Source organism: Elephantulus edwardii, unplaced genomic scaffold (assembly GCF_000299155.1).
Source record: "Elephantulus edwardii isolate Elephantulus edwardi_28Jun2011 unplaced genomic scaffold, EleEdw1.0 scaffold00098, whole genome shotgun sequence".
Classification (NCBI taxonomy): domain Eukaryota; kingdom Metazoa; phylum Chordata; class Mammalia; order Macroscelidea; family Macroscelididae; genus Elephantulus; species Elephantulus edwardii.
Window position 1 is genome coordinate 7,319,186 of NW_006399848.1, and position 26,473 is coordinate 7,345,658.

The 26,473-nt window shown below is 39.9% G+C and overlaps 2 protein-coding genes across 2 annotated transcripts; one reads left to right on the plus strand and one right to left on the minus strand.

Moving 5' to 3' along the window:
* Window positions 1–82: 82 nt before the first annotated feature.
* Window positions 83–11,669, plus strand: RBM48 (RNA binding motif protein 48). Its single transcript, XM_006891468.1, has 5 exons — window positions 83–199; window positions 1,277–1,467; window positions 3,871–4,016; window positions 6,103–6,644; window positions 11,583–11,669. The coding sequence occupies exons 1-5, from the start codon at window positions 89–91 to the stop codon at window positions 11,667–11,669; spliced, it is 1,077 nt and encodes a 358-aa protein (XP_006891530.1). The 5' UTR covers window positions 83–88.
* A 2,349-nt stretch (window positions 11,670–14,018) lies between these two features.
* On the minus strand, window positions 14,019–25,898 carry LOC102865540 (EF-hand calcium-binding domain-containing protein 1-like). The gene is made up of 5 exons (XM_006891496.1): window positions 25,841–25,898; window positions 21,308–21,460; window positions 19,607–19,711; window positions 15,769–15,923; window positions 14,019–14,159 (listed from the first exon to the last, which is right to left on the minus strand). The coding sequence occupies exons 1-5, from the start codon at window positions 25,896–25,898 to the stop codon at window positions 14,019–14,021; spliced, it is 612 nt and encodes a 203-aa protein (XP_006891558.1).
* Between the last annotated feature and the right edge of the window lie 575 nt (window positions 25,899–26,473).

The window sequence follows — 26,473 nt, forward strand, 5'->3', positions numbered from 1 at the left end:
ACGGTTTTAGGTGGCTCGCTTTCTTATTGGATAAAAGAGAATGCAGGAAGGCGGATGTTGTTCTTTCTGAGAGAGCCAAATTAGCATCATGGCGTCGAGCGGGGGAGAAGTTGGGTCCTTTTTCGAGCATCATGTTCAGAAGGCTGTCTGTGACACGCGTGCCAAGTATCGGGAGGGGCGACGGCCTCGCGCTGTCAAGGTAAAGTAATATTGGTTCCATTCGTTGTCTTGCTTGATGTGTGTTTCTTAATCTTTCCATCACACGTAAATAGAGGCTTGGCAAGGGAAGCTCTTGTTGGCCCCTTTCCTCAACGGACTGAAGTGTGAATAACCGAGAGGCAGAAACCAAAGATCTTCTTTCTGTCTTACTGCCATCGAATAGGAACCGTGTGGTCGCTGACCCTCCCAACAGGTTTCTAAGGCTGTAAGTGGCACAGAAAGAGCTTGCCGGTCCTGCTCCCAGGGATCCGCTGGTGGATTCAAACCCTTAGACAGGTCCACTTTGGTTAGAGTAGTGAGAGATCTTCACCCTGAAACCCACAGCGTCCCTTTTCAGCAGGAAGTAGCTAAGAGAATACGCCATCCCCTTTTCCTTATGACTCAGGGTGAAGTCTCTCTCAGGGAGGAGTGATAGGGAATGGCAAAGGATACACTGACAAAGAAGATTAATCAGAACTGGCTTTGACAAGCACTGTGGCATTTGGACAAGAACAAACTGGGAGGAGGGTAGAGAGAATAGTGCAACAATGAATGAGGGGAAGCCCAAAATCTCAGTAAATGTTTATGAAAATTAATAAAATATAATTATAGAAAAAAAAAATAAGGATGAGGCCACCAGGGGTCCGTAGAAGTTACCTTTAGCTCACCTTCAGCCAGCCACTAAGTTACTACCTCCGTGCGTACAGGGCTTGCTTTGTCTTATTCCTTATATTGTCCGTGCTTAAAGCAGTGTTTGGTACACGGTAAGTGGCCTGTAAATATTCCTTGAGTGACTTTCCCCAGAAACCTAAACTATTGCTAATCTGATGTCTGGATACAGTGTCAACTAAACGAGTTTAATGAGTGATACTAGAGGATGAGTTGTTTATGCAGAGGGAGTGGGGGGGGGGAGTTCATTCTTTGTTTTCTGCAATTTCCAAGAAAAGCTTTTTCTTAAAAATAAGGACATGATAAATGCGGATATGGGACTGAGACACCCCCCCACACCCTGGTAAAAGGATGTATTTATCCTAGACTTACCGTGAAATAACGTTTGATGAATTTGCATTTCTTCTAGGTATATACAATCAATTTGGAATCTCAGTATTTATTAATACAAGGAGTTCCTGCTGTGGGAGCAATGAAAGAACTGGTAGAACGATTTGCTTTATACGGTACAATTGAACAATATAATGCTCTAGATGAATATCCAGCAGAAGACTTTACAGAAGTTTATCTTATTAAATTTCTGCATTTACAGAGTGCAAGGTAATATGCAAGTTATGCTGTGGCTCATTCCACCATTCCCGTTGCTGCCACTCTGGCCTCAGGTGTCTTCTATTCTTACTTGAACTAACCTGTCCTTTTAAGTTTTTTTTCCAGTCTTCTTTAAGTTAGTCATGGTGGTGACTGATAATTGCCATTGAGTTCATTCCAACTCACGGAGACCCCATGTATGACGAGTAGAAATGCTCAGTAGGGTTTTCAAGGCTGTGACTTTTCAGAAGCAGATGTCCAGGCCTGTCTTCCAAGTTAGATTTTGAACCACCAACCTGTTGGCTAGTACGTGAGCATTTATTTGTGTCCACTTTTAAAGGTTAGCCATACGAATGAATACACTGCTCTCATCATGTCAGTCCGTGCTTAACATTTTTTACCATGTAGATGAGAAACCATGTGTGAAGTAAATTTCCAGTTCTGGTGCTTACTGCTTTCATGACTTTGGACAAGTTATTTAACTTCTTTAAGTTGATTTCCCATTTCTGTTAAAATCCATTTGGTAAATCTCTTGAGGCTATGTTAGGATGTAAGGAAAACGATTTACCCTAGTGCCTCCTATATTGAATGTGGTAACATTAATTCCTATTGTTATGGTCCTACATGAATTGACTCTCTCTTCTCTAGCCTACCATAATGCCAGCTCTCTACGCCAGGAAGGCTGAACTATCTGTTGATTGTTATTCTGGCAATAATAAGTTCCAAGAACCATGCTTCCCTCATGAAAAGAATGCTCCCCCCCCTTCTGTACCACATGTAGTACTGAGTCTATCATAAAAAAACACTTCATTCTGTAGGATCCTATGTTCATCTCAGTTCCCCACTATCTTGCTAATTCCTATGTGCTATTTTCTAGAGCTTGTGCACATTCTACAACATTCAGTGTAGTAGGATTTCCATTAGGTTTGAATCCTCGCTCCACCAAACTAACGTGTGCCCTTGGCCATGTAATATAATCTCCCTGTGCCTTCGATTAACCATAGAGTTATTTAGAGATATAAATACAAGTGAAACTTTGAAGATACTCTCTGGCACATGGTAAACTGTCCGTAACTATTTGTTATCATTATACCTAGATACAGGCCGAGTACTTTATTATATAACTTTTATGTTTTGTAGTATTACAATACTTTGTGTTTGGTTTGGTTTTGTTTTAATGTATGAGTCCTATTATAGAACATATTATGCTGAAAAGGCTAGGCTGTGTGTGAATTAACTCTCAAGGACTCATAGCTTAACACAGAAAAAAAGCCATTTTTTTCTCTCTCCAAGATTTATTCTGTAATCTTGGATCACTACATTGATACTAAAACCTACAGCTATCAGGTTTCTAATTCTGACTTACAGCAACTCTCTAGCAAGTTTCTAAGGCTATAAATCTTTATAGGAGGAGAATGCCCATCTGAGGTGCAGCTAGCAGATTTGAACCATCAACATTTATGTTATCAACATATAAGCCACTACCACCACCAGAGCTCCTTTACCTGCAAGCTGTTATTTGCCCTTGAGTTAACTTTGACTCCAACTCCTAGTGACCCTAAGAACAACAGATCTGAACTTTGGTTCTGGGCAATCTTCATAATCGTAGCTATGGTAGAACCTATTGTTACAGTTTCTACGTCATTCTGTCTAGTTGAGGGTCTTCCTTTCTTTCTCTACCCTCCACTTCCCCAGCGTGATAACTTTTTCCAATGACTGGGCCATCTGGACAGGATACCCAAAGTACATGAGACTAACCTTGCCTCTAATCAACATCCTGTCTGCACTTCGTCTGGCAGCCCATAGGATATTCAGTACTCTGCCACCATGACAATTCAAAGGCATCAGTTCTGTGCTCTTTTCATTCTTTGTCCAACTTTCAGGTGCATAGGAAGCAGTTGAAAGTGCTCTGGCTTGAATCAAGCACACCTTTATCTTTTCTTGGTTTTGCTCTTATTTTGGGTATTTTTTGTTAAATTTTGTGGGTTTTTTATGGATGCACCTTTACCTTTTAACTGACAATGTTACTCTTTAGCACTTGACATCAGGTTTTCCCAGCACAACACATCTTTTAGTTTCTTGATTGTGGCTACCATGGATGTTGATTGTGGAGTGAAATGAAATCATTGACAGATTCAGTCGTTACTCTGTCCTGATGTCTTTTTGGTGCAGTGATAAAGATCTTTTTTCTCTTGATGTTGAGTTATATACCATGTTGAAGGCTGTATAATCCAGATGTCTTTGATCTTCAGTACGTGTTTCCAGTCTGCTTTACTCACACACAGCACATCTTAATTTTCAAACCAGAGGAGATAACATGCACTCTGCTCTTTAGATAAACCTATTGTATGATAGTTCACCTTCATCCTAAATAAATTTTGATTCATAACACCATGTGATGCTGTGTCTGTTTAGGATAGCCAAGAGAAAAATGGATGAACAGAGTTTCTTTGGTGGATTGCTTCATGTGTGCTATGCTCCGGAATTTGAGACAGTTGAAGAAACTAGGAAAAAATTACAAGGGAGAAGGACATATATTGCAGGAACTACTAAAAGTAAAGGTATGGAAAGTCTGTTATTAGTGCTCCTATGTGTAACTCTTCTTGGTATGATACCACACGTCCCCAGTCTAATGAAAGGGAAAACAAGTTAATGATCACAGTGGGCTGAGAAAGGAGAAAAATGTTGGTTTGTGGAAGTCTTTCAATTAGATATATGAAGTGGCTGAGTTTTTAATAAGTAGAGTGTTAATTAGAAGGAATAAGAAAGATATGAGAAGGTGAGCCAGACAACATATTTAAGGACCCAAAGAGTGAATATTTTGTGTTTAAGAAACACTTGGTAGAACAGCTTTATCTGGCCTCTACTAACTCCACAAGGGGCAACTGCCCTCATCATCCACAGCACAAAACCAGTTCTCATGAACTCAGACATGTCACCCACCCTCCTGAACATCTTTCTGCTAATTCCAACTTCTTGCTCTGCTGGGTCCAAAAATCCGTTGAAATAGCTCAGTGAGCATGCACAATTATATTCACAATTAAGAGGTTTATTAGGAAAGTTAACAGGATACAATTTCTCAAGCAGGACAGCTTCTGAAGTATTCTCACAGGCTCTTAAACCTTGAGCCTCACAGCTTTAAGCAAATGTTACAAAGTGCTTAGTCCTGCCAATTATGGCATCTCCTCACCCCCACCCCTCAAGCCATCCAGCAAACTTGGGTGGAGGCATCTAGCTCTGGTTTCATGGGGTAACAGCCTCAAGGTCAACTCTCTGGTTCCCTGTGCAGCTGCTGCCAGTGCTGCTCTCCTATAGGACTGGCTGGCTTAAGGATCTCTGATTCTGAAGGTCACATACTGCATTCTCTGCTGCTTTGTTGGTAGTGACATTCTCAAAATCTGCAACGGAATCTGCTCAGTTTAGTGGCAAGACTAGCCAGTCTGCTTGTGGATAGGCTAACACACTCTAGTCATATATTCCCATCCATCCACATGTCAAAGGCATTGGCTAGAAAAGCTTTTTTCCCCCTTCTTGTTGTGTACCGTCAAATCAGATCCAACTGGCATGGGAGGAGATTGCCCCTCCTCCAGGGGAGCATCTAGTGGATTTGAACCACTTGCCTTCAGGATTGCAGTGCAGCTTCTTGCCACCAGAGCTCCCTAGAAAAGTCCTTTTGACTAATAAACCCTTCAAACTACATGCTGCTAAACTCCCTGTTGGTCTCAGTGTTGCTCCAACTTTGAGTGGTAGCATGATAGAATCTTTATATTTTAACTATGAGTTTGACCTTGGACATGTCAGTTAAGCTCTCATCTGCAGCATTCCAAAATTTACATAGTTTTTTGTTTGTATCCTTGAAGACTTTTTTAAAAAAAAAAAACAAACCCACAAACACTTGTGAAAATTTTAAAACATACAAAAGTAAAAAGACTGGGATAATGTACCACACACATTTTGATCTTGTCAACATTTACCAAGACACAGTCAATCTTATTTCCTCCTTAATACATCTTTACCATGCTTCTTTGGTGGTGCAGTTAGAGGAAAGACCTAGACAGACATCTCTGCAGACCCTGGAAGTGCACCCAAGATACTGTCTTGTGTAAAAACAAAGATATTGACTTCAGCAGCTTGATACATCCATAAAATAAAATACTCTGAAGCTGATTTTGTTTTGGTGTGTTGTTTTTTGGTGTGTTTTTTTTAACACAGAATTCTATGTAATGTTGTAGAAAATCTCCAGTATTAGAAGTTTAGCTAAGTCAGAAAAGCTGTGGTGCAAGAAATAAGTATCACACATTAGTTACAACATGAGTTAAAAGAAATTGGGATGGATGGGAAAAGAAAACTGGCCAAATGAAAAAGAAGCTAGGAAATGATTACTTATGGGAGGTGGAAATTAGACCAATGGAAAGCTAATTAGACAGGAGAGGGTGAGTGAAACTTGGCACTATATCCCTTCTTGTCTTTCTTAGTTTTCAAAGCTAAGAAAACTAGCCTGCCTAGGAAATAAATGCTTAGAATTGCAATTGCTAGCATTAATTTTAAAGGATAAATATTTGTTTTTAAATATATGTATTTCTGAAAGATGAAAATAATAATTCAATCATTTCTGTTTCCTTCCTCTTTTAAATGGTAATTTAAAAGACCAATACATGAAAAGGACGAAAGTGATAACCGCTCATAAAGACACAAAGGATTTTAGACAGGACTTCCACTCGGAGACACCTGCACTCTGGGCGCCGTTGAATCCTTCCAGGAGCTCGAATCCTCATTCGCGTGAATTGCCATTATATTGTTATTCACAGTGTACATGTTCATCAGGAAATTGTATGGACAGAGCATCAAACTCCTCTCAGGATGGTAGAAACCATGATGAAACAGAGCATTATAACTGCTTTAACTCTTTGCAGAGAGAACACGTGAAAACTTTTAAAAATGCAGGGACCTTTTCAGGTGCACAAAAGCTTCTTACCACAGAAGCAGTCGACAGATTCATGCCTAGAACAACACAGCTGCAAGAGCGGAAAAGAAGAAGAGAAGACGATTATAAACTTGGAACTCTTCTTAAAACAAGCAGCAGTGATGAAGTTCTGATTGGGCCTCAGTTACCAGACATACCTAAAGTAGATATGCAGGATGACTCACTGAATACAACAGCAGATTTAATTCGGAATAAACTTAAAGAGGTAAGGACATTTTTTTAAAAAAATTTCATTTTAATGAAGGCTTACAGACACTTTGAATTTCCGTTCATTCATTGTTGCACTTTTCTCCCTGCCCTCCCCTCTCCCCCAATTCACTCTTCTCTTTGAAAAGTAAAAGAAAAATTCTTTTAATTGTTTTACAATCCCTTCCCACAAGTCCACTCCACTGTGCTGCCTTCATTATGGACTCCTCTCATGACAATAATACCTAATCACATATCATTTTTAAACAATAATCTCCCTTATCTGTTTCAATGCAGTATACATTATTTATTCCCCTCTTTCTCAGCCTCCCCCCAACCTCTATGTCAGTCCTCTTTTATAACCATGGCACTATGCAGTATTTGTCTTTTTGTGACCAAGATTTTTCAGTCAGCATAATGTCCTCCAGGGTCACCCATTTTATATAATATTTCATGAGTTCCTTGTTTTCCAATGCAGCATAGTATTCCATTTGTTTGTTTATGGGCATCTGGGCTGTTTCCACCTCTTTGATATTGTGACAAAGCTGCGCTAAACATGGGTGTGCATATATCTGCTTGGGTGGCGGTTATGGTTTCTTTAGGGTGTATTCCCAGTAGAGGAATTGCTGGGTCAAATGGTATCTCTATTTGAACTTTTTGAGAAAGGACCATACTGCCTTCCATAGTTGCTGTACCATTTTACACTCTCACCAACAGTGAATAAAGTAAGGGCATTTTTAAAAAACTATCTTGAGAGATGATTTGGGTTTAAGTCAAGTAACTGGAAAATCATTTGTGCGAACTGTGGTTTTGTCAGGGCACCTTTGGTATTCTAGTGGATAAGGAGTTGCTCTGATAACCCAAAGGCGAGTGTTTTGAATCCACCAGAGCTATTTCCTGAGAGGTGATTTACAGCCTCTGAAAGCCTTCTGGAGGGTCAGCTATAAGTCTTTCTGAAATGTTATGTACAGTCAGGTAAACTACAACTCATAGCAACTCTATGGACAGTGGCCCTGAATCCTGTCCTAACTTGAGCCAACCTCACTATCTCTGACACACTTGAGCTCATTGTTACTGTGGCTTTGTCAGCCCAATCTTGTGCAGGGTCTTCCTGTCTTATATTCACTCCACCTTTCCAAGCCTTATGGCCTTCTCCAGGGACTGGCCCCTCCTTAATATGCCAGAAGTATGTGAGAGTTTTACTATCTATGTCTCCAAGGACACTTATTTGTTCTTTTGGCAGTTCATGGTAGATTCAGTATTATTCTCCAGCACCACAACCCAAAGGCATTGATTCTTCTGTCATCTTTAAAAATGTCATCTTTAAACTTTCAGATGCATTTTGTTGTCATTATGTGCTGTCAGTCACCTGTATGCACAACAGTTCTGAACCCTGCCCTATGCTGAGCCAACCTGTCTCTAACACACCTGCCCAAAAATACTCCAGTCACTGTGTCAACCCATCTCATCCAGAGTCTTCCTTTCCAGTGTTGTCCTTCCACACTTTCAAGCACAGTGTTCTTCTCCAAGGACTTGGCCCTTCTGGGAACATGCCCAGAGTATGTGAGACAGAGCTTCAGATTCCTTGCCTGTAAGGAGCAACTTGGTTTCACCCTTTCTAGGACAAACATGTTTGTTCTATTGCAGTCCATAGTAGTTCAGTACTCTTCTCTAGCACCACAACTCAAAGGCATCAGTTTTTTTTCTGTCATTCTTAGTCATTGTCTCGCTCTCTAATGCATAGCAAATAATTGGGAAGACTGTGGCCTAAATCAGGCACACCTTAGTCTCTAGGCTGACATCTTTGCTCTCCAGTACCTGGAGAGGTAGACTTTCTAATCCAGTTCATCTTTTAATTTCTTGGCTGCTAGTGCCAAAACTGTTGATTGTAGACCTGAGCAAGCTGAAATTGTTAACAATCTCAATCTCTTCTTCATCTATCACGGTGCTGCCAATTGGCTCGTGGTGAGAATCTTTGTCTTCTTGATGTTGAGCTTTAATCCAATTTGAAGAGTGCAGTCTTTGGCCTTCTACAGCAGGCGTCTCAGATCCTCCTCAGTTTCGGCAAGCAAAGTTGTGTCATCTGGATAAGACAAGTTGTTGATGAGTCTTCCCCCAATTCTGATGCCATATTCCTCCTCATAAAGACCAGCCTTCCTGTTCCATAGTGATGACTTGAATCAGGCACATCTTAGTTTTTAAACTGGTATTATTACTTTGTATTACACTGGTAAAGTCCTTAACAGCAGATTTTCCCAATGCAACACATCTTTTGATTTCTTAACCATTACTAAATATTGTTAACATGCCTTAAAGTTGAGTACAACTCATAGCAAGCCTGTGAACAATAGACCATAACCCTATCCTATCCTGTGCCCTCCTCATTTCTAACACATTTGAATCCATTACTGCCGTGCTGTGTAAGTCCATCTTGTTGCTGATTTTCCACCTTTTCAAATATGATACCCCTTTCCAAGGAATAGCCTGTCTGAGCAACATGCCCAGAGTATGTAAGACAAAGCTTTGTAATCCTTTCTTCCAAGGAGCACTTTGGTTTTATTGTCTCCAAGGCATAACTTCTCTTGGCAGTCCATGGGATATTTACCACTCTTCTCCAACACCACAACTTAAAGGTACCACCGTCTATTGAGATTTTTAGACTGAAACCTGATAAAGGGTAGCTTTGAGTAAGAATTGACTCCACATTGTTTGATTTGGTTTCTGGAAGGCAGTTGAACAGAAACCCTGATGGCACAGTGGTTGGTTAAAGCACTAGGTGTGTCATCAGAAGTTTGGTGGTTCAGATTCACCAACAGCTCTGCTCCAGTGAAGATTACAACCTTGGAAACTCACTTCCACTTTGTCCTAACAGTGTTGCTTTGAGTTGGAATTGAGAGCAAAGGGAAAAGGTTATCTTCACTTTTTAAATAAGTTTTTATCTGGTAATTATTAAGGATGAGAGTTTGTTTTATTACAATAAGAATTCATGATTATAATTTCTGTGCTTAAGTCTTCTTTCATTTTTTAGTTAGTATTTCTTCATATATTCTTGAAGTGAAGCCTAAAACTACCTTAGCCAGAGTGAAATGTGTAAGGTCAAAATGGAGAACAAGGTGAAGAGAAATACTGAACACAGTTTACTCCCATTCCCCATTTTAAGTGAAGACTTCACTTTAACTTATTGTATACACTCTTTTCTCTGTTGATGTGTTTTGTGTTTCATATTTTCCTTAAAAAAGTGAAAAAGAGTAAACTGTTTCCTATTCAGTTCTTCAAAACTTATTCTCAGATCATTATGTCTCTGTGCCGTCAAGTCGTTTGCGACTCATAGCGACCCTATGTACAACAGCCCTAAACCATGCTCTATCCTGTGCCAATCTCACTGCCTCTGACACACCCATCCCGATTATCCCAGTCACTGAATCAATCCACCTCATAAAGGGTCTTCCCATTCTGTACCATCCCTCCACCCTCCCAAGCATGATGTCCCTCTCCAAGGATCTGTCCCTCCTTACAACATGTCCAAAGTATGTCAAACGAAGCCTCAGAATCCTTGCCTCCAAGGAGTAGCCTAGTTTAACCCTCTCCAGGATGAATCTGTTTTCTTGGCAGTCCATGGTACATTCAGTACTCTTCTCCAGCACAGCAGCTCAAAGGCATCAATTCTCCTTCTATCCTCCTTAGTCATTGTCCAGCTCTCTGATGCATAACAAGTGATTGCAAAGACCATAGCCTGTATCAGACACACCTTAGTCTCCAGAGTGACACCATTGCTCTTCAGTACCCTGGAGAGGTCCCTAACAGCAGCCTTTCCCATCGCAATATGTTTTTTGATTTCCTGGCTACTGGTGCCAAGAGTGTTAACCATAGAGCCAAGTAGACTAAAGTTGTTAAAAATCTCAGTCTCTTCACCATCAATCCTGAGGCTGCCAGTTCATCCAATGGTGAGAATCTTTGTCTTCTTGACATTGAGCCTCAATCCATACTGAAGGCTGCAGTCCTTGACCCTCTGCAGCAAGCATTTCAGGTCCTCCTCAGTTTCAGCAAGCAGGGTTGTGTCATCTCCATAATGCAGATTATTAATAGATCTTCCACCAATCCTGACGCCACACTTCTTATCATAGAGCCCAGCCTCTCGGATAATCTGTTCTGCATACAGGTTGAAAAGGTATGGAGATAGGACACATCCCTGGCATACACCTTTCCCAATTTTGAACCGTGCAGTGTTTCCTTGCTCTGTTCTGATGATTACCTCTTGGTCCAAGTATAGTTTTCATATTAGTACAATCAAATGTTCTGGGATTCCCATTCTTCTCAGAGTCAGCCACAGTTTGTTACGGTGCACACAAACACCTTTGCATAATCAATGAAACACAGAACTTATTCTGGTATTCCCTGCTTTCAGCTAAGATCCATCTGACATCAGCTACACTATCCCTAGTACCACAACCCCCTCTAAACCCAGCCTGGACTTCTGGCAGGTCTCTGTTGATGTGCTGTTCCAGTCGTTTTTGGATAATCTTCAGTAGAATCTTGCTTGCGTGTGATATCAATGATATCGTTCGATAGTTTCCACACTGTTGGGTCACCCTTCTTTGGAATGGGAACAAATATAGATCTCTTCCAGTCAGTTGGCCAAGTCTCTAAATCTATAATATATTAAAGAGTTTCAAATTACATATCAAAATATATTTCTGTACCTAAAATACGTTTAAAGCTAAAAATGATTATTAGACCATACACTAAATTTTTTCCTCTCAACATTCTTTTTATGGAATTCTTTAGAAATTTTACTCCCATCAATATTTAGACCAAACTTTGTTCTGTGCCTGGTTGTACCTTAAACTTGGTGAATTCCCTTAAAAATAATGTTCAGGATTGAACTGCCTCCTTTAGTAGTTTTTTTACTCTTGCACAATAATTAAGTTTTGGTGGTTTTCTTTTTCCCCCTAATTAGGTAATCTTACCCTTGCCAAAGCCTTCAGAAGACAAACCAGAAGATGTGCTTAAAAATCATCCACGAAAACAAAGAAGAAGAATATAGACTTCCAGCAGAAAGTTCTTATTTTATAAATTGGTTATTTTTTATTTTCATTCTTGAAGAGACTTTCCTAGTGGTATTGTTTAATGTATTCTTCTTTGTAACTGTGTTCAAGCTCTTTGTCTAATATAGTGTCTTCTGAAATTATAGTTTGTCATTCCATATGTAAATGTTTTGATACATATCTTAAAATTGTAATTACTTCTCAGGTTATAATAACTACTGATATAAACTAACTGATTCAAATGTAGATTTTTTTGCAGTATAAATAAAAGTAGATGGCCAGGATTAAGTTTCTGGTTTTGTTACTGATTTGGCAAAGACTCCTCAAGATCTGCAGATAAGTGGAAAGAGGCCTGTGTTCATATTCAGTTAGCAGAAGTCAGGGTATTTCTGAATGCCGTATCTTCAAATTCAAGACACTTCTGTAAAGTAAAGAAGTTAATAATAAACTTTTAGAACAAACTGAAATACAATTTAACATGTTTTAAGTGAAAATATTGTTGTTGTTGATTGCCTTTGAGTTGAGCACAACTCATAGCGACCCTATGCACAAAAGGCCTGAAGTTCCTCTACAACTATCAACATTTATCAAAGTTTGTAGAGTTTCTGATGACATGTTGTTTAGGAAGTGGATGCCACTCCTGCTTCCAGTAGCTAAAATGCTGAGACTTTATACTTGATCTATGACCAAACAAAAAGAATGTGTTAGACTTGTACAACTAATCTGACACATCCATGTTTTGTTTTGCTTTCTTTTTCAGTCACTAGAACATGTAATTTGAAATCCAAGTGTTTCTTTTTTTTCTAATCCTAGGAGTTTGAGAAGGGCTATACAAAATGCTTTTCTTTTTGCCCTATACCCTTAAGTGTTTATTGCATAGACTTTAAACACCTCACTTAATGAGGTTCAGCTTATGACCTATTGATACACACACAGTAGGATGATACTAGATGGTGGCGGTGGTTGTTAGGTGCTGTTGAATCCGTTATGACTCTTGATAACTGAACAGCCAACCTGAACCCTGCTTACCCTGTGCCATATTCATCTCTGACACATTGGAACCTATTGCTGAAGTCACTATGTCAGTCCATCTCTTTGGGGGTCTTCCTCTCCTCCTCTGACCCTGTATCTTTCCATGTGTGGTACCAAAATTATAAGAAGGAGGTTGTCACTACTTGCAGGTGATACATAATGTCTTGCTGAAATCTCAGGTGAAAGTCGAAGAACAGGACTTTACGGTGGATCACACAGGGTCTTATAAAATGCCTTGCATAGGACTCGATACTCTAATTCCTTAAAGTCTCAGGTGATGCTAGGGCTGCTACTGTAGAGCAGGCCTAACTCACTACAGATACACTCTCTGGGAACAGCTGGACTCATTAAATAGTCCACATGAGTCTATTCTACACTGCTGTCAGTAACAGCCAAAGTCAGTCTGTCTGCCTTTTCTACATTGCTTTCTACCACATCTTCAGATAGAATTAAAGGGTGTAAGAGTGAACAAGTTAGAGAAAGGACCTGAGGTTTCTGCATATATCAAGATGTGTTTGCAAAGTGCTACTGGATCAAAGGAAAAATAAGGAAACACATTTTAGGAGCCAGATCAGTGATAGCCTGGTTCTTCCAGCTCAGATAGCTTGGGTTAGTCTCACACCTGAAAAACTTGAGAGCAGAAATGTCCACAATTTTACCTTCATTTATAACATTTGGATTTAAAGATATCATGTGTTTCAGTAGTTTCATGACCTAGACTGTAAGGTGGTGTGCTTCCAACGCAAAGGCAGGCAGTTCAAATCCACCAGCTGCTCCTCAGGAGAAAGAAAGATGAGCAGCCTCCTGTGCATTTTCCTACCTCTGAAAATCTGTCGGATACTTCTTTAATCTTAAGATAACTATATGACTTGCCTTTAGAGCCCAAGTAGGTGAGGCCTCATCATTCTTGCCTCCAGAGAGCACTCTGGTTCAGATCTTTTGTTCATAGGGTTGCTATGAGTCGTCCTCAACTAGACGACACCTAACAACAGAGCTCAGATCCATTATTCAGAGGGGCTTTCTGAGTTGCTGTTACTGTGGTGCATACAGCAGAAACAACAAGCCAGAAAGAAATATACCCTGGTTTTAGGTTTGGAAAGGATAAAACTTTGAGTTATGTTTTTAGCCAGGAATTGGTTGTGGCTTGAGATGCAAGGTCAACAAAAGCTTACTGAATGTAACCCAGTAGTTCCTAGTGTCCTGTTAGAAGCACAAATGTTAGAATGGTGTCGATTCCTTCATCATTGCTGGATTTCATGTAAATAGCGGTGAGTGTTGAAGCATTGTTGTCCAAAGTCTTAGGTTTGTAAAGATGCTTATATTTTAATTCTAATTTGGTAGGCACTTAATACCTGTGCTTCTGGTAAGCATGGTCCAAACACCTCCAACAAAAGTGTGTCTTCTCTCACTGCTCTTTCAAAGTCTGCAAAAGATATCTTGCCATCATTGTCATAATCCTAGAGTAGAAAAGAATTTCTTGGTAAATAATTTTTACTTTTGCACAGAAAGCTGTCTAGATGAAAAGTTTGCAAAGAAAAAAAAAACCACCCACCTTTTTTTGCACTGTTTACATAAAAGCCATTTATGGAAGCTGCTAATATTCCAGTTAGCATACATGAATTACATAGCCCTAGCTCTGAGTCAGCTTGAGGGCACTTCATAACTGTAAAGAATTCACGTAATTTTAAAAAAACTCATGTGCTGCTTTTGTGATAAAATAAGTGCATTAAGGCCAATGTTCAAGAAACTTAAATTGAGAATTGGCCATTAAAGTGTCTCTTACTTGGTAGTTTATGGAAAAAGGGTTAAGTATGAAGTTCTGTTAAGCAGCAATACAAAGTTACAGCAGTAGGAGTTCAGGATGAGTTAGAGTTCTGTGAGAAAACCCAGCAGCCCACTGGCTAGGCTGTTAAGGCCGGTTGAAGTCAAGGTGGGTGGTGAGGTGGGAGGAATGCAGCAGGGTTGCCACCTGAATGGTAAGAACAGAAGTGGAAACTAGTGGGACACTTGTAGCAAGGGCTAGGGAAGATTCCACAGGCTTTGCCAGCGGGTTTGCGGGGGTGGGAAGGTGGTCAGTTATGAACGCCTTAATTCATCTGAGTCTTTTTAACTTCATAACCACATCAGAGATGATGAGATTCTGATCTAGAGAAAGTTTGAATAATTGTCAGAAAGTGTTTATAACATTTCCTTTCAAACAATAAGGACTGAGTGGGAGTTCTGGGGAACATACTGTCTATCAAAGTCTGTCCAGAAGTAATGAGGGTACTTCTCCAGGAAAGACTGAGTGATCTGAGTTGGAGTGGCTGAGGATCAGTGCTTGCCATCTTTGTTTCTTTCCTGATTCCAGAGATGAGCTGGGTCTGGTTCCCAGTGATGCAGAAAACTTCACTGGTGTGCAATTTAGGGTCATAATGAGAAGAGGTAGAAATAACACTGATAATAAAGAGATATAGTGGATTTTCTTTGAAGACAACTTCTATACCCTATTTTCTAGTGTGACCTTGATTAACCTGGCATAACCAGTGATTTTTTTTTTGTTCTTTTTTAAAATTTTTTTATTATTTTGTGTGGGTACCGTCAAATCAGATCTGACTGGTACAGGAGGAGATTGTTCCTCCTCCAGCAGAGCATCTGGTGGATTTGAACCGTGCACCTCTAGGATTGCAGCACACCTTCTTGCCACTAGGCCACCAGAGCTCACCACCAGTGATTTTTTTTAAAAGAAAATGTTATAATGGGTGTTTTGATGGATTGGAGGAGTAAAATCATGAAGATAAACCAGCATCTGATTGAACTTGAATCAAACCTCAGTTCTTCTTAAATTGATGTTTTACTGTTTGTAAAATAACATATCAAAATTAACATTTTGTATGATGATTCATTGAGCTAGCTAGTCTGAAAGTGCTCATGAGCTCCCATAATGAGCCAGTCCCTGGGTAAAGCAGAGGATGCAGTACCACCCCTGCCTTCATGAAGGTTACATTGCTGTAGGAAAATTAAGTAATCCTTTTTAGATGTACACATCATCCATGTGGTAAGTGTATTACAATGCTTCCTTCTTACCATTTTCTTCATGGTTATTTCTACTAGTTCCTTGATTCCTTCATCAGTAGTCTTTTCTTCAAATGACTGTTGGTGCAGACTGTTCTTCAACATGTCAAATGCTCCCTCTCGAGAAATATAGCCATCACCATTCAAATAATAAACTTCAAAACAGACTTCAGAGAGTGAAGTTTAGGGAATTTTTTAAGAAAAAAAATCACTAGTTATTTTAATATATGATAAAGGATAAAAAAATTATACAACAAACAATTCCTGTTTATTCTGCTGTGTGGTACAGTAGCTTTAAAGTACATAACATTTATTGCACCTCATTGGCAGCATCAGGATGGATGGTGAAGAGTTTGAGATTGTTCACAGCTTTAGTTTGCTTAGCTCCACGGTCAACACTCTCGGCACCAGTAGCCAGGAAATTAAAAGGCGCATTGCCATGGGAAAGTCTGCTGTTAGGGACCTCTCCAAAGTACTGAAGAGCAATGGTGTCCCTTTGGAGACTAAGGTGCATCTGATAAAGGCCATGGTCTTTGCAATCACTTGTTATGCATCAGAGAGTTGAACAATGACTATGGAGGATAAAAGGAGAATTGATGCCTTTGAACTGTGGTGCTGGAGAAGAGTATTGAATGTTCCCTAGACTGCCAAGAAAACAAACAGATTCATCCTGGAGAGGGTTAAACCAGGCTGCTCCTTGGAGGCAAGGACTCTGGGCCTTTGTCTGACATACTTTGGACATGTTGTAAGGAGGGACGGGTCCTTGGAGAGGGACATCATGCTTGGGAGGGTGGAGGGACGGCGCAGAAGGGGAAGGCCCTCTATGAGGTGGGTTGACTCAGTGACTGGGGTAATCAGGATGGGTGTGTCAGAGACATTGAGATTGGCTCAGGATAGAGCAGGGTTTAAGGCTGTTGTACACTGGGTCGCTATGAGTCGCAAGCGACTTGACGGCGCACAACAACAACAACAAGGAAAGATGGAGTATTTAAACATGTTATAAAGCTAAAATGAAGGGAGGGGTTTGTGCGGGGAGAAGGGTGCAACAATGAATGAATGGAATTCCAAAATCTCTGTAGATGTTCATTGAAATGAAAAATAAACAACCTAAATTTAAAAAAAGGAAATAAAATAAATTAAAAAAAGCTAAAATGAAGGAGAATCATACTTAAAATGTCTGGATGTATGTATGTGTATGTAATATATACAGTATAACCAATATTATGATTTTCTTATATAGACTACAAGAGTGATACTACTTATCACTTACAAATAACATTTTCCAGTAGACAAATCTGTGAAAGCCAGAACTTATCAGAGAAGAAGAACTCAAATATTTTTCCACAAGAACAAGCAATAGAAACACCATAAGAAGGCACCCTGTCAAAGGCAGGAGACCTGGAAAACCAAGATATTCCTAATGAGTTTGACCCAAAGGTTTTATTCTATTTAGGAGGACTGCCCAGCATCTCTCTCGGATCTACTCTTCTGCAAAATCCAAAATTATAGTCTCTCCCTGGAGTGAGTTCCATTTCACTCTGTAACCTCCACCTCAGTTCACTCATTCCACAAATCTAAAACTCAGATCCCAAGAATATGACGACAAAGGTGCTCTGGTGAGGTTTAGCAAACTGCAATGATACTCTGTACTTTTGAGTCAGAACCAACTCATAACAGCCTCCAGTGGGTTTTAGAAGCAGTAAATTTTAAGGGAGAAGATTGCCCATCTTCCTGCCGAGCTGCATGTGGATTTGAGCCCTATGCTTTTGAGTTGGCAGCGCAATTCCTTACCACTAAGCCATCAGAGCTTCCCAGAAATAAAACTAGAGAGGATCTGATTATTCGTGCCTTTGTGTTGGGTTTCTCTATAGCAAGAGTTTGCAGCATGAGCTGCCTAGGACTGTTTCCCCCGTGTGTGTGTGTGTGTGTATGTGTGTGTAATTTTAGGAAGTGAGAAAATTTTCTTGGCAATGTGATGCTACCTAACCAAGGATGGTTGCATTCAGGATCACAATTACTTTCACAAAATGCTAGTATTTCCGCAAAGAATTTGCATCCGTGAAACTTAGCTTTTACCTTCTGAGACTTTTGTATAGGAACACGGCATCAAACTTGAGTGCAAACTATTCAAGTCTGACACCATAAAAAACACACAACAAAAACTCCAACCAAAACCAAAAGCAGATAAAAAGCTGAACAAAACAAATTCTGTTTTAAAATGTTGCTACTTTTAAAGAATGTTCATTCAGTCGAGATCTTCAGTTTCAATGTTCTAAATTCAAGTTGAAAGAATAAGAAAAAAAATTATAGCTACACAGAAATCTTGCACATCCTTTGCAGCCTTAAGCAAGGTGACATCTTAGTAAGAGAAGTCATTCCTTGAAAATGGCCTCTTAAAAATCTTCCCTGTTCTCATACCAGGGTTCTTAAATCAGCACCTGACAGGTGTCAGGGGTGGGCACACACCATCTGTACCAATGGCACAGTGGGGTGTGAGGCCAGAGCTATTCTCAGGCAAAACTGAAGTGGGAGATTTTTATCTTGGGATTCCTAGCTTTCCCTTTCTGTAAAAAAGCTTGAGTCAATCATTCTCCCTTTGGGAAAGTTCGCCTTGACTTTCTTGTGCCCTTTTCCTCTTCCATCTCTTCTCAAACCAAAACCAATACTTGAGCATTAATTCCCAGTGGTTTACGTGTGTGGCTTAGTGACCAATCTCATGGCCTAGTGGTCAGAAGCTGTGCTGCAATCCCAAAGGCACGTGGTTTGAATCTACCAGTTGCTTTGTGGTGGTGGGCAATCTCCCATGTGATTTATTGCCTCTGAAAACTTCCTGGAGGGTCAACTATGAGTCAGTTCCAACTCGATAGCACACAATGACAACACACAAAGATAAGGAATGCCCCTGGCATGACATATGTGCTGGTCCTTCCCATCCTTTAACTGCACAAGTGTCAAAACTCACTTCTGGCTGAGCCCAGAAGCAGCCTCAGAAACCTCAGTTGCTGTCTTATTTGCTGACATTTGCTGTCAGACTAGGCAGTAAAGCCAACAGCTCACACTGGTGATATCTGAGCATTGCTGTTGTTAGGTGCTGTTGAGTTGAACATGACTCAGTGACTAACCAATCTGAACACTGTCCTATCCCGCGCCGTCCTCACAATTTCTGACACACTCAAGCCCACTGCTGTAGTCACCATGTCAACCCACCTGGTAGAGGGTCTGCCTCTCTTTTGCTGCCCCTTCACCTGTCCAAGGATAATTTACCTCTCAAAGGAATAACTTCTCCTAGTAACATGGCCAAACTATGTGAGATGAAGCTTCATCATCTTTGCCTCAAGGGAGCACTCTGGCTGCAACTCCTCTAAGACAGATCTGTTTGTTCTTCCAGCAGTCCATGCGATATCCACCACTTTTCTCCAACACCAGTCCAAAGGCCTCAATTCTGCAGAACTCAAAAGGCTCAAACTCATTGCTATCAAATCATAGCTGACTCTCCAGAAGTTTTCAGAGGCTACACACTGCATGGGAAAAGCTGCCGATCTTTCTCCTGAGGTACAGCTGATGGATTCAAACCACATCCCTGTAGGTTGGCAGTGCAACGCCTTACCCACTAAAACATTAGAACTCCCAAACAGAGCTAATGAAGGAAATGCTTAGGGCAACTGGCGCTAGGAGCTCCCTGTGACCTTAAACTTGGTCCACTCATTTATTTCATCTGCTTTTAACTTGTCATGAACTACTTTTGCAAGATTGCAATAGTGAACACTGGTTTAATAATTCTTAAATATTTCCACATTTGCTAAATATGAAAGTATATTCATAAAGCAGTAATCAAATATAGAAGTCTTACACTTAAGCTTTTCTTCAAAAGTCCCTCGAAGAAACACAGATAATCCTTTAACCCATTCATCTGCATTTATGTGGTTATCATTATCTTTGTCAAATGCAAAAAACACTGAAACAAAAAACATATATGTGCATCGTAATTTTGAGCCATTTTCCCCCATCCAATAGCATGTATGGACAGGAAAACTCTTCAAGTCCAAAGGGGAAAGGCTTTGGCAGTTTTGTCATATTTGTAATCTTTGATAGTTACCATAAGAGGAGTTCATGTGATGATAATTATACTCTAAAAGAGTGGCAAAAATTTTAGCGTTTGCATGGAAACTTAAATTATGGAAATATTTTTTAAAATTATTAATGACTTTTACTTTCTGCTAGAGGGAACTCCAGTGGTACAGTCTGTTAACTACTACAGTAACTGAAAAGTGGCACTGCTCTGGCAAGAGGAAGATGGGCAATATCCTGTGTGATTTACAGCCTCCTGAATACCCAGCAGGGGCCAGGAGGAGTCCGCACTGAGCTGGTTTTGATCCAACAGCAATGAATCTGCATTTCTTAAGTTTTTACTTTAGGCGTGTTATGAGGAGAGACCAGTGCCTGCAGAAGGACATCACGCTTGGGAAAGTAGAGGGTCATTTAAAAAAAGAGGGATACCGTCAAGGAGATGGGTTGATACAGAGAGTGTAACAGGAGGTTTAAGCACCAGAGGTTGTGAGGATGGCACAGGAATAGAGGGCGTTTCTTTCATTCTGTATATAGGGTTTCTGATTTAGAGCTGCCTTAATGGTACCCAATTAAAAATAAGTTAAAACATTTAAACTTTGGGGGGGTAATATGTTAATTACTTTGGGTGTGGACATGGTTCATGGGTGTATACACATGTTAAAACTGAGCACACATTATCCTAAAAATTTGTTATGAAACCAACAAAAATCTGTTATGTAATTTCCTATTTTTAATCTTTTGCATTTTTTCAGTATGAGGGTTTTTTAAAAAAAATGGATTCCTTTTTTAGAAAAAAAGAATAATTTACATACCCATGGCATGTGACTTCAAAGAAGTAAGAGCCAAATATTTTATAAAAATAATACTACGAGGGAGATCTGATGGCCTAGTGGCAAAGAAGCTGCACTGCAATCCACCAGATGCTCTGCTGGAGAAGGAGGGGCAATCTCCTCCAGTGCCCGTCAGATCCGATTCAACAGTACACAAAAATAAAAATTAAAAAAAAATACTACTAAACCCCCCCCAGCAAAACCAATACTACTATTTAGTACATTATTTCTCAGATTTGTGCAACTATGTGAAATTGAGCATGCACTAAAAAGAACCATGCTTCCAAGTAAGCCAGTTTACTGGGGTTTGCTAGCCCTACCAGAACTATACCAGCTCTGGGAACCTAGTGGTGGGCACTGCACTGTCAACCCAAAGGCACGGGGTGCAGATTTACCAGCTGCTCCATGGGAGAAAGATGGGCAATCTCCTCCAATTTGATGTACACTGCCTCTGGAAACCTGCCAGAGGATCCGCTAGGAACTGGATCGGACTCGATGGTGTATAACCACAAGACCTATGCTGTTCTAATTTAACATTAAAAAAAAATCTGATGAAAATTGAGCACACACACACACACACACACACACACCCCTAAACAGAGGTACAATTTCCTACCTCTCTACTTTTATTTCAATCTTTGACGAGTTCTTACCCCTATCCATGAGTATGTCATCAGTCATTCCAAATATGTTGTGTAGGATTCCTTGAAATGTATTTCGATCTAACCCAATCTTATCAACTTTTCCATCTTTTTTCACCAAGCTGTGAAAAAGTCTTATGAGACACTCAACTTCACTTTTTTGAACTGTAAAATGAAGACATAAATATAATTTGGCATCAATTACTGAGTTGTTTTTCAACCCCATCCAATTTATTTTACTAAGGAGCTATTTTCTTCCTATGAAGAAAGTGCTCTGGTGATACAAAGTATGGCATGAATTTGTTAAGAGTTTACACGTAAGGCGGGCCTCAAGCAGAAGGCCTTGAGGATTGACAAAATATATGCTCTGTTCCTGTCATAGCCACCACAAAGCTTACCATACAATGAAAAAAATCCCTACACAAAGAGGAGCTGGGCCATTTTACAAAGAGGAGCTGGGCCATTTTTCATAGTCTTGAACTGTGTACTGGACCTTAAAGGAAGCATAATAAGTATTGTGTTGTTGGTGATAAGTCCAAATGGGGAAGAGAATTAGATGGGACTGGAGTGACACTGAACATGCCTTACTAGAAGCACAACAATAATAGGAGAAGTGAAAAACCAAGTTTAAAAGTAGCCCTTTAAAAAAAAAAAAGTAGCCCTTTATGTCTGGCCAGAGGATTAACATTGATTTTACTGGAACACAACAGCTCATGGGGTGACCATCTGTGCATGACTTGGTCCTCTTACCATCACCCCACGCTTGTTAAGAGATGCAGATACCAGGCCTTACCTCCACCTTCTGAGTTTTATCTATGTTTACGTCTCATGACATTCAACCACCATAAATGCTATTTGAGAAAATCATGCACAATTGAAATAGCACTGAGGTCCTGCTGATGAATTCACAGTTCTACATTTTTCATTTCAGACAATTTTAGATTTGCAGAGAATTTCCACATTAACATCTTATATGGCCATGGTACTTTGTAAAAACAATATTAATTTATGACTATTTAAAATAATACTTGAAAAAAAAATAATACTTGATTATAATTTCACTGGCTCTTGGTTCCAGGATCCAATCCAGAGCCTCCTCCAATTTGAGAGGTTTCAGTGTGAGTTTTTCATAGACCATTTGTCTTGAAAAGTACTGGTCCAAAACAACTATATCATCTCACCTCAGTAAGAATAGCAAAATTTAACAGAACAGCAAACAATAAATGCTGGTGAGGTTGTAGAGAAACTGGAACCCTCCTTATTCACTGTTTGGGGGAATATAAAATGGTGCAATCACTATGGAAGGCTGTATGGCGCTTTCTCAAAAAGTTGCAAATAGAAATACCATTTGACCCAGCAATTCCACTGCTGGGAATATACCCTAAAGAAATCATAACTGCCTCCCAAGCAGATATATGCTCAATCATGTTTATTGCAGCTTTGTTTACAATAGCAAGGACTTGGAAACAACCCAGGTGCCCATCAACAAACGAATGGATAGAGAAGCTGTGGTATATTCACACAATGGAATACTATGCTGCATTGAAAAACAAGGAACTCATTCAATATTATTCAAAATGGGTGACCCTGGAGGACATTAGGCTGAGTGAAATATCTCAGTCACAAAAGGACAAATACTGCATAGTGCCACTGTTGTAAAGTGAGACTAACACCCCACTATGCACTATGCAGTATTGGGGGGAAAACTAAGAGGGGATAAATAATATATAGTGCATTGAAACAGATGAGGGAGAGAACTGTTTAGCAGGAATATATAATTAGGTGTTACTGTATGACAATTACTGTATGACAAGAGTCTAGAATGAAACTTGCATAGTGTAGTGGACTGAGGTGGGGTGGAGGGATTATATGATTTTTTTTTACTTGTCAAAGAGAAAAGTGAATTGGGGGGAGGGGTGGGCAGGGAGGAAGGTGTGCAACAATGAATAAATGGAAATTTAAAAAAAAACCCAAAAAACTCAGAGGCTGAAAAAAAAGTACTGGTCAGGAATTTTGTAGAATGTTCCTCCACGTGCCTTATTTTTCCACAGACTTGGTCATGTATTCCATAGGATCAGTCATGTATATTGAGAAGAACACAACAGATGCACTCTTTTCCATTACATCCTATCAGGACATGGGATAAAACTTTCTACAGCTTTGCTTTGCAAATTCCTGCCCTTCCCTATATTCCCGCCGTACTAAACCCTTACCGGTCTCCTAAACCACCACCTTATTTTACATCTTTTCATGGTTACCTCAACAATTCATGTCTCCAACAAGTCTCAGATACTACTGCCCCTGAAATGCCTGCCTGTTGGTCCTCCTCCCACCCACCATTTTCCCCTTCTCTGTAGCCTGTGCTTTTAGAGTTGTGCTTATTCCTGCATTTACCTGCCGCTCTTACGAGCTTCATGCACCTTATGCGCAGCCGGTATCTGTCAGTGAAGGACTGTGTGATGCTTGATTTTGGACAGGTTTCAGCAGAGCGTCCTGACTATGAGCCAGGTCTGCTCACCAACAGCTGTGATCTACAACCAATCGTGGCACAAGTGGAGCATTGCACTCCTCAGGGTATCATCAGGAGTTGTAGACAACTTTACAGCAACTACAAACCTTTGGATGGCAAGTTAGATGACGCACAATTCTAGAAGATACTAGCCAACAGAACTTTCTGAGATGATGGAAATGTCCGAGAGACGCACCCAATTTGGTAGCACCTGAAATGTGGCTATTGCGACCAAGAAACAGAATTTTCCATTTTACTTAACATAGAGCTCTGTTGGCCTAGTGGATAGAACGTTATGCTACCAAGGCAAAGATGGATGATTTTAATCTGTGACCCTCAGGCCTGGTTTTAATTGTTTTAGGTCAAACATTCTTCTAAGTGATATAGCACTGGTCTGTCCATTTTGCTGTACAGAGGTAACTTTTGGTTGCCATGAAGCTGAACACTGTGACACTGGTGTGTCAAATGCAATATGGTTACCCATAGTGGACAGTGTTTGGTGGAGCTCCTGATTAAAACAAGCTTGGAAGCAGAAGTGGCATCCACTTCCAAAATAGCTTGCCTCCAGAAACTCTATGAACATGGAGAAACTATGAAAGTTAAACAAGCATTCAGGTCTTTTGTTCATAGGGTCACTATGAGTTGTCTATAATGGCACTTAACAACAACATTACATAGTCATACATGGCTACTATACTGGACAGTGTAGCTCTAGAGAACATTTGAAGTACAAGGGTAGAAATTCTACTTGCTCTAGACTTTTATAAAATAGTCCATAGTAGTGCATGTATATGAATAATCTAGTTACACTGGTTTAAGAACTTGAGGAAATGGCTGATCTTAATAATATCAGATGTATTGGAAAACTGCCGCATTCTTTCTCAATTACAAATATCTATTCTGTAGCAGACTATAAAGAAACATGGTCCTGATTAAGCATTACATAACCCCTCTATTTCAAAGAGTTACAAGCAATAAATTATGAAGCGAAGTATGTTTAAAGATAGACGATATCGCTACACCGGCTTTCATTAAGATTAAGAGAGGAAAAAACTTTAAAAAAAAAAGATGGGGAGAGAAAGTAATACTCTAATAGTATGCAAAATTCCTTTTGAATGTTCAGACTGTTAAGAGAGCAGCAAGTGACAGCAGAAATTTATTATATTAAGCACTGGCTAAATCCAAAGGACTGTTCTTTAGCTTAAGGGATACACAAGGATGGATCAAGAGGCCGTATGAATGCTTGAGGAACTGTGCCAGTTTAAAACCCAACTGGAATAAGAAAAACCTGAAGTAATTCTATCATGAGACTCTTCAGTGAGACACAGCCTATCTACCCTCAAGGTCGTTTGAAAAAGCTGAAGTGTCCAATATGGAGGCTGTGGAACACTGGCTGATAGAAAGTTCTTTAACTGCTAAAAACCATTTCTCTGAAAACTGTCAGTTTCTTGTGGTCATGTCTGAGAAATAAAATTCACAATGTAACTTTAAAAAGACCTAATAAATGTGATTAGTGTCAATAAACACCAGGTGCAACATACAGTGTTATTTCTTCAACACCAAAGGCATCTTACCTGTCTCTCTCTCACTGCTCATCCACAGGAGCACCCCATCACTTGCCAGTTTGGGATTTGTGCGAAATCATTCTTCGAGGCTAGAGAACTCAGGCAAATAGTCAAAGCAAACCTTTACAATTTAAAATTTTTTTGATTGCCATCAAGTTGAGCATGACTCATAGTGACGCTATGAACAGAAAATCTAAAGCCTTTCTGTAACATCATTTCTCAAAGTTCATAGGATCTGTGAGTGTTCTTTCATGCCCAGATATATTTTAGGATACTGATCAAATTTTTTTAGTAAATTGTAGGCATTGTTTACTTGCTTACCTACTTTTTAATGGTCAAAATATTAGGAAGCAGAGACTTTATTTTAGGGTTGCAAAGCACTTGTTGACATCTAACTAGAATGCCAACCTACATTTGTATTTGGTTGAATAAAGAGGTTCAGGTAGTGCTGGAAGTCTGCTCAGTACTTACAGCTCTTGACAGTTTTACTTATGGATTCAACTAGTTTCTTCAGTGCCTTCTGCTCCATGCTGAGCGTGACTCCAACACACCCTGGACTTCCCAGGCTGCTATCTCAGCCTGGGTTGTCAGTTAGTTACCTTGGTAACGTCCCAGAAAAGCTTCAGTAACTAAAAAAGTAACACTGGTTGCTATTACCTAGAACCAATGAATTATTTCACAAACATTATTTTATCTCATATTATTGTTTTTAGGTGCCATGGAGTCAAGTATGACACAGCAACAAAAAATCTTTTCAGAACAAAAGATCTGAACCTTGTTCTGTCCTGCGCCATCCTCACACTTCCTGATATACAAGAGCCCACTGCAGCAGTTACCCTGTCAATCCACCTGGTTGAGGGGCTTCCTCTCCTTTGGTGACCCTTCACATTTCCCCAGCATGATGTTCCTCTCCTAGGAATAGCACCTCCTAGCAACATGCCCAAAGTATGTGAGGCAAAGCCTCAGCATTCTTGCCTTCAGACCACTCTGACTGAACCGTCTCCAAGACATAGCTGTCTGTTCTCTTGCCATCCATGGGATTTTCAGTGCTCTACTCCAACACTATATAGCTCAAAGGCATCAATTCTTTTCCTTATTTATGGA